At 48.9% G+C, this 11,409-nt stretch overlaps 1 protein-coding gene across 2 annotated transcripts; it reads left to right on the top strand.

Moving 5' to 3' along the window:
• Window positions 1-1,117: 1,117 nt before the first annotated feature.
• LOC123131686 (wall-associated receptor kinase 5) lies at window positions 1,118-8,798 on the top strand. 2 transcript variants are annotated; one of them, XM_044551363.1, is made up of 6 exons: window positions 1,118-1,213; window positions 1,294-1,415; window positions 1,461-1,488; window positions 5,303-6,190; window positions 6,691-6,840; window positions 7,398-8,798. In XM_044551363.1, exons 4-6 carry the CDS (start codon window positions 5,314-5,316, stop codon window positions 8,579-8,581), a joined length of 2,211 nt encoding a protein of 736 aa, XP_044407298.1. In that variant the 5' UTR covers window positions 1,118-1,213; window positions 1,294-1,415; window positions 1,461-1,488; window positions 5,303-5,313; the 3' UTR covers window positions 8,582-8,798. The 2 variants fall into 2 exon arrangements, with proteins under 2 accessions (XP_044407298.1, XP_044407296.1); XM_044551361.1 differs by having other exon boundaries at window positions 1,294-1,488.
• Window positions 8,799-11,409: the final 2,611 nt, after the last annotated feature.

Here is an 11,409-nt window from a genome sequence, read left to right as displayed (position 1 = left end):
ATTTATCACCAAGCAGGCCGACGGGTGCATCTCTTTTCTTGATAGCAGCCTCTGACATGTCAATCCGGATGTAGACAGGCGCGATAGATGCTGCCCTACGTTGAACAGTGCGAGCAGCTAGCCCTGTTTCCTTTATCTTCTGCACTTAACGAAATCCTAGACCTGCTAATACAACTAGTCGTACAGAATCTTGTCCAGATCTCGAGCAGTTGTTTTGTGGACGAACGCTGGTGATAACCTGCTGGAATGCTTATGTAATGTTCACAACTGTAACGAGCACTCACGAGCTTAATAAGTACCTAACGAACCGAGCCGATCAAAAGTTTGAGCTCGCTAAAGTTAACGAGCTTAACAAGTCGAGTAGCTCGTTAATCCAGCCCTAGCCGCCCCATCGCTTGCTTGCCTGCCGAGCCAGGGAGCAGACTGCGGTCCGCTGCGTCTGCCCCCGCATAGGCGCATAGGGTGGCGGTAACACGATGGGTACTCTGGTTTCTCTCTTCAATTTCATGAGTAGGTTTCTCGGCGTACACACGGATTTAATGAAGGAAGGTAGACATGCAGATTGTGGCCCTTTGAATGTGACAAGGAGGCGTGTTCAGGCGGGCGACACCTTTTTAGCCGGCGCGCAGCTTCAATGCCAGCAGTGAGAAGTCGCGTCCGTCTGTGGCTCCCTCCCGTCCAGTCAAATTGTGGGCATCGTCATTGCCGACTGTTGTATGCTCTAGGTCGGCATGAATGCGGCGCGACAAGTGATGCGGGCGTTCGATGGAAAGCGCACAAGAGGTGGGTGGTGTTTTTTAATGAGCCAGGGCGCTCAGACACGGGCGTGGCAGCTGTTCAGACGGTCGCAAAGCCTCATGTTTGTCTCTAGAGTGTGTTTAGACTGCCGTGCAGATCAATACACTATTTGAATGGCTTGCGTGGTCCGGACCACGCATTTCTGATGTGTTTGAGGGGCGTCGTTGAAGATGCCCTCACTATGTTGTTTGATCTTTCATAGGACATGTCCGTCGGTGCTTCCTGCTGTCCGACCCAGCCCACACGAGTACACGACAAGTTGCTTGACTTGACCTACGGCTGGTCCACTTCGTCTGCCTGTTTTCCTCTAGGGATTCTTTTGTAAAAGTGGGTCCACTTCCACACGGGATCGCCATGTTGCCATACTTCATTGTTTTTCCATGATAATACGTTCTTGTTTTCGCTTCCAGATTAGGTTTGTGATGTTGTGCATGATGTATACGCGCATAGGATGCATTCTACTTACGTCTCTATCTAACCTACGGGTTTTTTCAGTCTGGTGTCACAAGTCTACCACTCCCCGCATCCCTCCACTCGTTGGAAGCAAGCCGCCGCCCCCATCGCCTGCCGAGCCAGCGAGCAGACGGCGGTCGAGTGCTTCCGCCAACGCAGAGCCGGAGACTGACGGCGGTCGGGTGCTTCCGCCCCCGGCCACACCCGCAGAGACCCAGACAGCGGCGGTAGCACCAGGTACGCACTCTGGTTTCGCTCTTCACTTTCCTAAACCAGCTCAGTAGTGGTAGTTAGAGTATTATGGAGGTTCGTCGGATGTAGGAGGTGGATCAACGCAAACACGATGGGTAATTTCTGTTTCCAAATTGTCCCAGCTGTTCTTCTGATCTGCTAGTTTCGGTTCTAAACACGAACGCTTGGCCACCAAACATCTTTATGACTACTAAAATCAACAAACGCGCGGGGTCACGGTCGGCGAAGGCGGAGGTTGCACGTACGGCTGTCGGCGCTCGCTCCTTCTCAGGGCTGCGGCGTGGCGTGTGCCAGATGGTGGTGACGAAGAGAAGACGCCAGAACTGACGCTCTGGCCTGGGACGCACACGCACAAAGGAGGGAGTTGCGACGTGCAGGGAACAGGAGGGATGCGTCGACTTGCTAGGGGGGCGGCCGGCGAGGCGGCGACGACTGCTAGGCTAGGTGCTAGCTGCGCGGGGTGCGGGGTGAAGCGCGGAGGAAGAAGATAAGACATGGGCTGCCAGGTGGGCCCAGCAATTTTTTAGTACGCTTATTCAATTTTTATTCATAAATTTCATTTTCTGTAGTGATTATTCATCCATTTGCGTTTTTTGGCTAGTTTTATTAAGATCAAATAATCAGTGCATCATCTAGTAAAAACATTACTGAGCTAGGATACGGGCCGCTTGATTAGTGGACCCATAACAATGTTTAAACTTTACCTTCCCAATAGAACCACTAATATCCACACATCCCACGAAGATTGCTGAGACCAGTGTCCCACCAACATGGTTGATCAGTGCAGAAGTCTATAACGATAAAATGATCCTTTTGCTGATTGTACCCATGGCACAGGTCACTGGAAACCGCTCTTGCGTTTTACATTGTTTGGGGTGGAGAAGGTGAAAAGGCACCTTCCTCCCGCATCGCTCCCATAGGCGACGCGGAGGGCCCCTTCGCTGGCACCCCACCAGTTTCCTCCTCCTTGCCATCGCCATATGCGCGGCGGGGCACTTCACCTCCTCAAGCGGGGGACACAGTTTTGGGTAGCGTCGTTGGACCGGGATGGCGCATTGGCGAGGGCCGCAGTGGGACGGCGATGGCCTCCCGGGTCGGCGGTGCATGGGTCTGCGACGGCTTGGTGGGCCTCGCGGCTACGATGGATGCCCGCGGTGCTGTGGTGGATTGGGATCGGCCCCGATCTGGTTTTCGACAGTAGCAGGCAACGTGGGATACATCTAGTGGCCTTTGCAGTGGTGAGAGAAGTTAGATCTGGTACAACGTGCTTGATTCGGACCTTGGCTGGTGTGGCCTTTGTTCATGGAAAGAGGAGTTGTGGGGGGTCACCGAGGGGAGGGCTTAGGTGGCAAGCATTGGAGTGTGCTGCATAGCAACTGCAACATTGGTGGTCTAAGTACCCTGAGTTGGTCGGAACCGTAATCTCACCGTGGGGATGGGGGTCGAAGGCGATGTTGTCTGAATACAACGATGCATGGGCTGCCAGGTGGCCCCAGCAATTTATTAGTATGCTTGTTCAATTTTTATTCATAAATTTGATTTACTGTAGTTATTATTCATCCATTTGCGTATTGGCTAGTTTTATTAAGATCAAATAATCAGTACATCATCTAGTAAAAACATTAGTGAGCTAGGATACGAGCAGCTTGATTAGTGGACCCATAACAATGTTTAAACTTTACCATCCCAATAGAACCACTAATATCCACACATTCCACGAAGATTGCTGAGACCATCATCCCACCAACATGACTATACCCATGGCATTGGTACCATGTTATTGAAAATCGCTCTTGCGTTTTATATGGTTTGGGGTGAAGAAGGTGAAAAAGGCCCTTCCTCCTGCATCGCTCCCATAGATGATGGGGAGGGCCCCTCCACTGCCACCGCTAGTTTCCTCCTCCGCCCTCCTCCTCGCCATTGCCAGATGCGCGGCGGGGCACTTCACCTACTCAAGCAGTGGACGCAGTTTTGGGTGCCGTTGTTGGACCGGGATGGCGCAATGGCGAGGGCCGCGATAGGGCAGCAATGGCTTTCCTGCGTCGGCAGTGCGTGGGTGTGCAGCGGCTCGATGGGCCTCGCGGTGACGATGTGTGCCTGCGGTGCTGTGGCGGATCAGGATCGGCCCCGATCTGGTGTGGGCTACAACCAGTGGCTTCTGCCAAAAGCGGGACACATGGGTCGTCGCGGTGGCAAGAGAAAGTGGATCTGGTACAACATGCTCGATGTGGACCTTGGCTGGTGTGGCCTTTGTTCATGGAAAGAGGAGTTGTGGGGGATCGCCGAGGGGAGGAGTTAGGTGGCAGGCATATTGGGGTGTGCTGCATAGCAAGTGCGATATTGGGGGGTCTAGGTACCCTGAGTTCTTCGAAACCGTAATCCCACCGACGGGGAGTGGGATTTAGGCAATGTTGTCCGACAATAACGATGCATGTGGGCATTGTTCCCCTCCTTGGAGGCATTGTCTCTGATATCCTCTACCTATCCTCGTTTCCCAACTCCAATTTTTCGGAGTGGGCAGCGGTGGCATCTACGTCGTAACCTCCTTGGTGGTATGGCTTGGGAGAGCCAACTTATGGCCGTCATGTAAGGTTCTCCCACCATCATGAGTAGTGTATGATGGGGTAGCGACTCCAGGATATTCATTACGTGTCAAGGCAACAGTCTAGGGTAGCGGCGGGGCAAACGGTCCATGCCGCTGGGTTGCAACTCAACAGGGATTTGTTGTCGTCCTTGAGATGACGGGGCAGCACGGTTGTCAGCACGGTCGACGCCCGCCGATGGGGACAATTGGACAATATGTCAGGGTGACTATCCCCGAAGTGGTGTGACGACCGTGGTCCACAGGTGGTCTCTCTGTGCAGCGTGGAATGCGATTATATGGGTCACACAGTGTTGTAGATCGAGGGGGAGTGGTCGGATGTCAGGGTAGTGGCCCCATAAGGTTGTGTGACTGAACGAGCAGGGCATGGCGAGCAGTGGATATCTGGGCAGCGACCCCGATAGTTTAGCAACTTCAAGGGCTTTGACTTTGTGGGACGAGATTACCTTCGATATTGGTCATCGGCATGTTAGATGATGCTACTGGCACATGGCTTGTCGAGTGCATGCCCATCATTTCTACGAGGGAGTCCCATGACTGCTCCTTCGATATCATTCATGACTCCTTTCATTTCAGTAGTGGTGGAAGTCCCGCTTGTTTGGCAGTTGGGCGCCCATTAGTCTGTATGTGTGGTTGGTGGTTGTTTTGTCATTCGGCATATCGTTGGTCAGAGTTGCCTTGGCCATGCGTGTTTCGGAGTTCATGAGTCAGTTTGGCCGTTGATGTATCAGGTTTCGCCTGGTTTTTGTATTTTTTTTTTTTTGCGAATTACCCGATTTCCGTAATTAATTGGGCAACTATATTCTTCTTGTTCAATGGGAATTGGAAAGGCCAGTGTTTTTGCCTCGCATTTAAAAAAAGACACAACAAACCACATTAACCTGATGTTACAACATTTGAGCATTCGCGACAAAGAGATATACAACCAGGCATGTTAATTCAGTAAACCAACAATTGTAAAGAAACAAAAAAATGAATAACTCGAATTTTGACACACAAAGGGATGAAAATTCCTAAATACCTAATGTGTGATCCATCTTATATTAAGCATGCAAAATTATTGTAATATCAATTGCACAACCAACTCAGTCACAGGGTTTACAATAGTTTGGCATATATCTGTTGAAACTATCGACCTTTCTAGGGCCAGATATAAACATAACACCAATAACATATATAACTAATTGAATCTTTCAGGTGATTAACCAATGGTCAAGCGTATGGCATTGGTGCTACTGCTCGTCGTTGCAATCACGCTATATCTAGCATCTACATCAGCACAACCTGTCCCTGGATGCCAAACATACTGTGGAGATATCAAAATACCTTATCCATTTGGCATTGGTGCAAACTGTGCCATCAAAACTGGCTTTGAGATTAACTGCAATAGGACTGCCGATGGAACTATGAAGCCATTCATTGTCAATATCGAGGTTCTAGATATATCACTGCTCCATGGTCAAACACGGGCATTAAACGCCATGTCAACGTATTGCTACAATCATGCCACAGGATCAATGTATGACAACACGTTTTGGCTTGACTTCTCATCATGGCCTTACCGGTTCTCTGACGTGCAAAACAAGTTCATAGTCATTGGCTGCAACACACTTGCTTACATCTATAACAGCAAAAACAGGACCGGGTACACGACAGCATGTGCATCAGTGTGTGCGAGCCCAGGAGCCGTGACAAATGGCTCATGCTCTGGTGTAGGGTGCTGCCAAAATGCTATTCCCAAGGGCTTAAGGCGCTATGATGTCTATTTCAGAAATGTCTATAATGATCAAGATAGTTGGCAGTTTAACCCATGCAGCTATGCTGCCCTTGTGGAAACAAAGACATTTAATTTCAGCTCCGACTACATAACCACAAAGAGGTTCAATGATACATACAAAGGGAGGCAGCCACTGGTTCTGGACTGGGTAATTGGAGATGAAACATGCGAGGTGGCCAGGAACATGACTTCTTATGCATGCCGCAGCGCAAACAGCGTGTGTGTGGATTCAACCAATGGTCCAGGGTATATATGCAACTGCTCCAGGGGGTACGAAGGAAACCCTTACCTCTTGGATGGATGCACAGGCAAGTTATTCTCTTTGCTAAGCTTCCATATGACATTGTCATGTTGTATTCTGCAAACCAACAAAATATGTATTGGAAGTTTGAAACACATTGGAGATTGCCGAGCAGAAGATTTAATTTCAAGTGGTAAAAATAAACTTCAGTCACAATGAGCAAAAAGGAAATTAATGGACAACAACAAAGTTTATAATCTCTTGTCGGTGTATTTTTAATAGAAAAACTGGAGTAACCAATACCAAAATCAAGCAAAAACAAATGTTGGTGAAAATATTGTATCTTTTTGTTTTTACTTTCTTCATCTAGGACAGATCTGGCCAGAATATGTGTCGCAATTTTTTAATCAACGTTAATCGCCTTTCTTTGGTGAGAAATAATGAATATCAGACTCAATGTTGCTCATGCCATTTCATAGATATTTACTAGTATTGAATCTCAAATTTATTCATACTAAACTATTCGATAAACCATTTGATCACAAGTGATCTTTTTTCCCATTGCAGATGTCAATGAATGTGAGAAGTATCCAAGTAAATGCCCAAAGACTGCTGTATGCCACAATACAAAAGGAGATTACCGATGTTCATGTCCTCCAGGCAGAAAGTTGGCGAAGGACACGAACTCTTGTAACCCAGATATCACCCTAATCATAGGTAAATAACTTTAAATGTTAGCCTCTTGCTCAGTTCTTGTGTAGAAAAATTGAACCGATTGCAACTGTATTAAGAAATTTAAATAGTACTCCCTCTGTAAAGTAATATAAGACCTTTTAGATTAGTGATCTGAAAGGTATCTAAAAGGTACAGTATTACATATACACACTCTGTAACTACTAGTGTTGTTATGGTGTACAATGTGCAAATCTAACAGATTCTAGGAACAGTAGCACAAATGCATGAGTGCACGTACAGGTGTTAAGCACACTTTGCAAAAATGCTCAAACAGCATATGAATACGTGATGCATTGCCATGGGCTTTAAAACTTAAATAAATTTGACAAAGTCTGGAAAAGTAAGACCACATTGCTTTACAAGGAATGAATGTATTACCGAAAAAGGGTTTCCCCCCGCTTTACAAGGAATGAATGTATTAGATCACCACGTTTTAATCTGTTACTATAGACACAGTAAATTTAACAAGCTTTTAATATGCATGCAAGATAATTTTTGGAGTCCATTTAAGGGAATTAAATTCAAATCAATTTTTACAGGCACTTGCATCGGCTGTATCGTTCTAGTGATTGTCATCTTCTGCATGCGTTTAATTTTTGAGAGAAGAAAGCTCACAGATGTCAAGAAACAGTATTTTCAGCAACATGGAGGTGTGCTATTATTCGAGAAGATGAAATCCGACCAGGGACTTGCATTTACGGTATTCACTGAAGCACAAGTAGAAGAAGCAACAAACAAGTTTGACAAAAGCCAAATTCTAGGACATGGGGGCCATGGGACTGTTTACAAGGGCATTATTAAGGGTACAAATCCAGTGGCAATCAAAAGATGTGCATTGATTGATGAAAGGCATAAGAAGGAATTTGGTAAAGAAATGCTGATTCTCTCCCAGATCAATCACAAGAACATCGTCAAGCTGTTGGGCTGCTGCCTGGAGGTGGAAGTCCCAATGCTGGTGTATGAGTTCATCCCAAAAGGAACATTGTTTGATCTTCTTCACGGAAAGAACCGCACACGGCACATCCCATTCAGTTCGCTCTTAAGGATCGTAAATGAGGCAGCAGAGGGGCTTGCATTTTTACATTCCTATGCAAACCCACCAATTCTACATGGTGATGTGAAAACTTCTAACATCCTTCTTGATGACAATTACATGGCAAAGGTATCCGACTTTGGGGCTTCCATACTAGTACCAACTGATCAAGCCCAGTTTGTGACAATGGTTCAAGGGACTTGTGGTTATCTGGATCCTGAATATATGCAGACATGTCGGTTGACAGATAAAAGCGATGTTTATAGCTTTGGTGTCGTCCTTTTGGAAGTCCTTACTGGGCAGGTGCCACTAAAACTGGAAGGTAATGAGTCACAAAGAAGCTTGGCATCATGTTTCCTAGTGGCTATGAAGGAGAACAACCTTGATGCCATGTTGGATAGTCAAATAAAAGATCACGAGAGCATGGAGCTGCTTACTGGACTAGCGGAACTAGCAAAGCAATGCTTGGATATGTGTGGTGACAACAGGCCCTCCATGAAAGAGGTATCTATGGAGCTTACCAGATTAAGGAGGCTTTCCAAACATCCTTGGATGCATCACGATGCTGATACAGAGAGCTTTCTCAGTGCACCATCAACCAGTAGTTTTGAAATAGAACAAGGCTCTGAATACACAAGGAAGGATGAACAAATGCCCATGAATCCAAGCAGTTCTTACTTTATCAGATGAAGAGAAGTATTGGCAGTTCTATACTGCAGCATTTTCATTGGTCCTTCTCCTTCATGTAATCCCTTCTTAAATTACTGGCGAAAAAATACTTCCAGATTGTAAGACTTTATCATCGTAGAAATCTACAAGGCATTGGCATCACCTAAGCAGCATAATATACTTTATCATCGATAATAAGAATATAAATGTAAACGGGGGTGAATTCAGTGCTGCACCATATCTGCATGTCAGCTCAGATTCAAGATGGCAGTGGGGAATTACCTGACCGGTTAATGCACCTTTTCCCGTACCCGCGAACCACAGACATCCCTTTACCCTCCCCGTCCCCGGACGAGACTTGCCTGCTCCCGGCGTGTGCGTCCATTCGTGCTCCCGTGTACGTGGCTTGATTTGATTGGAACAAAATAAGGCCCAGCCCCACCCTCTTAAAACTAGGGGGGAGATGATTAAATTAGAAAGGAAAAAGGGAAAAAGACAGCCATAGGATAAAGTGGGAGCACGGATGAGAGCATGGGGAGTGAGCAGGCAAGCCGGATCCCCCGTCCCCGGCCGTGGGGGGAAATTTCGGCCAACACTGTTACCCCACGAGGAAACACATCCCTTCTTCTTCTCTGATTTGCCTTATCTTTTTTTAGAAAAAGAGCATTACCCCCGGCCTCTGCATCTGAGCGATGCATGCATCCATTTTATTAATTATTCTCGGAGACCTTATAAGGCATTACATCAGTAAGCCTGAAGCCACAATCTTGGCGACATCTGTCGCTACTCCAACCTCCTTGATGCAGGGGTGCCGAATGTCTGGGCCTAATACCAAACAGACATCACACCAAAACCTAACATCTGATGCCGGTTGCCTCGTCCTAGCCACATATCGGTAATGGGTCACGCACCGGTCCGACGCACTCATTGAGGCTACCGCAGCCGTCATCCACCTAACCATCTTCAGAGCAGGTACCGACGCAAAGAATTTGCGTGGTCAGCTGTCAACGCCACCATGATGCCAGACAACGCCACCACCCTACGCCCGTCCATCTAGCCGCATCTGTCGTCGATATCCAGCTGCAACATGCCGCCAATACTCGTCGTCACCGACGTGGTAGAAACAAGGCCGCACTTCCTGGCAACCTCCACACCGTCGCCGCTGCTGGAGCTACGCGGAATCCATCACCCACATCATCTCTTCGCCGAACAGAAGAACCTCCCAAGACTGCGCCTCCACGGAGGGTACAACGCGAAGGACGTCGCCGCTGCCCAATCCAGACTGAATTTTGGACTTTTGTCCGGGAGGGGTTCGGAGTTAGATTGGAGAGACCTCGGCATCGCCTCCACAGAAGGTAACAACATCGAGAGACGTCGCCGATGCCGAACCGAACAAGCCGATCAAGGTTTTCTCCAGTCTCCATCCTATACCACCAAACCTCCATCGGCTTTGGATCTGGCAACCACGAACCGAAACCTGAAAGATGAGAGAGCCATGGGGGTCAACCCACCATGAAGGAGGATCGAGAAGAATCCATCGTAGATCCCCAGGCGCCGAATCCAGCGATCCGGCGTGGTCAGAGACGACGACCACCACCCCGCGGCGGCTGACGACGTTCAAGCCCAAGACACAGAATTGGATCTGATCTAAACCCAGCAGCGCCCGCGACCACCGATCTTGCCCACCACACAACCATCACCATGCCGCGAGCAGGCCGCCGCCGCAGCCGGGCCGCGCACGACGTCGCCAAGAAACCCGTCCGCCGCGCCGTTCAACCCCACTCTAGCCCGGCGCCCCGCCCGATCTGGCTTCCCCATGCCAGCCACGATGGACATGGGGGAGAGATGCCCCGCCGCCACCCAACCGGCCAAGCTTTGCCCGACGGTGAGGAGAGGTGGAGGTGGGAGGAGGGCCAAGAGGGCGGTGGCTAGGGTTCCCCCGTGGGGGCAACACGAGGGGAAGGAGGAGGACGACAAGAAAAATAGAGTTACCATAAAATTGGGGGAGAATTTCACTTCCCCGGCCTCTGCACCAAATAGGGATGCATACGGCCTTTTAAGTATGAGTAATAGGATTTTTAATCTCAATTGCGCACCGAGCCTAGTCCTTAATAAATGCGTAAGTATTAGGAAAGCCTGGTCCTTAAGAATAAATAGGAACCTAAATTCACCTCTGTGAAGATTTGAATCCAGGTGTTGGGTTTGTAAATCCACTACCCCAACCAGTTGAGCTAGGCTCACTCCCCCTAAAATAGACTGCCGCTCTCAGTCTGCGCATGATGCTTGCCTTGGTCTGTGCAGTCCTAGAGCCTGGCTGGTGCAGCAGCGATGAAGCAGTCGCTCATCCACCGTGAGGGCGCGGAGATATGTTGCATTAGAGATATACCAACAAAACCATATGCGTGCTTGTGCACGTGAGGAGTCGCCCATGGTCGCCGGAGCAACCTCCTCTGGATCGGGTGAGGCCACTGAGACAAGCTCTCATCTTTTCCCGACGGGGAGGCCATGGTCTCGCGGGGACCAGGGCGTCGAGCCCCGCACTCGATGGTCACCGGCTGCTATGGAGTTGTCCTCTCTCTGGCGAAGTGGCGAGGGAAGCCGAATGGGGAGGTGGCGCAGTTGGTCGATTCGGTGGAGGGCGAGTCGAGATGGGGAGGATGAGAACGTGGTGCTCATCGAAGGAGGGTGAGGGCGGACGACGAAGGAAGATTTGTGGTGGATGGGTAGCCTGGGTTGCGAAACAGGAGGAGTGGAGACGTGGGGATGAGGTCACGAGGAGATGTGAGGAGCCGAGGGGATGACACGAGCCAAATCGGTATATTGCAATTCACTTGGAGGTGGCAGTACTC

This window comes from Triticum aestivum, chromosome 6A, assembly GCF_018294505.1.
Source record: "Triticum aestivum cultivar Chinese Spring chromosome 6A, IWGSC CS RefSeq v2.1, whole genome shotgun sequence".
Taxonomy (NCBI): domain Eukaryota; kingdom Viridiplantae; phylum Streptophyta; class Magnoliopsida; order Poales; family Poaceae; genus Triticum; species Triticum aestivum.
This window is presented reverse-complemented; position numbering and strand designations above follow the sequence as displayed.

Coding starts and splice junctions, on each gene's coding strand:
- LOC123131686 (XM_044551363.1), top strand. CDS start 5,314: ATGGTCAAGCGTATGGCATTGGTGCTACTGCTCGTCGTTGCAATCACG. Junction 6,191..6,690: donor CCTCTTGGATGGATGCACAG/GCAAGTTATTCT, acceptor TTCCCATTGCAG/ATGTCAATGAATGTGAGAAG. Junction 6,841..7,397: donor AGATATCACCCTAATCATAG/GTAAATAACTTT, acceptor CAATTTTTACAG/GCACTTGCATCGGCTGTATC.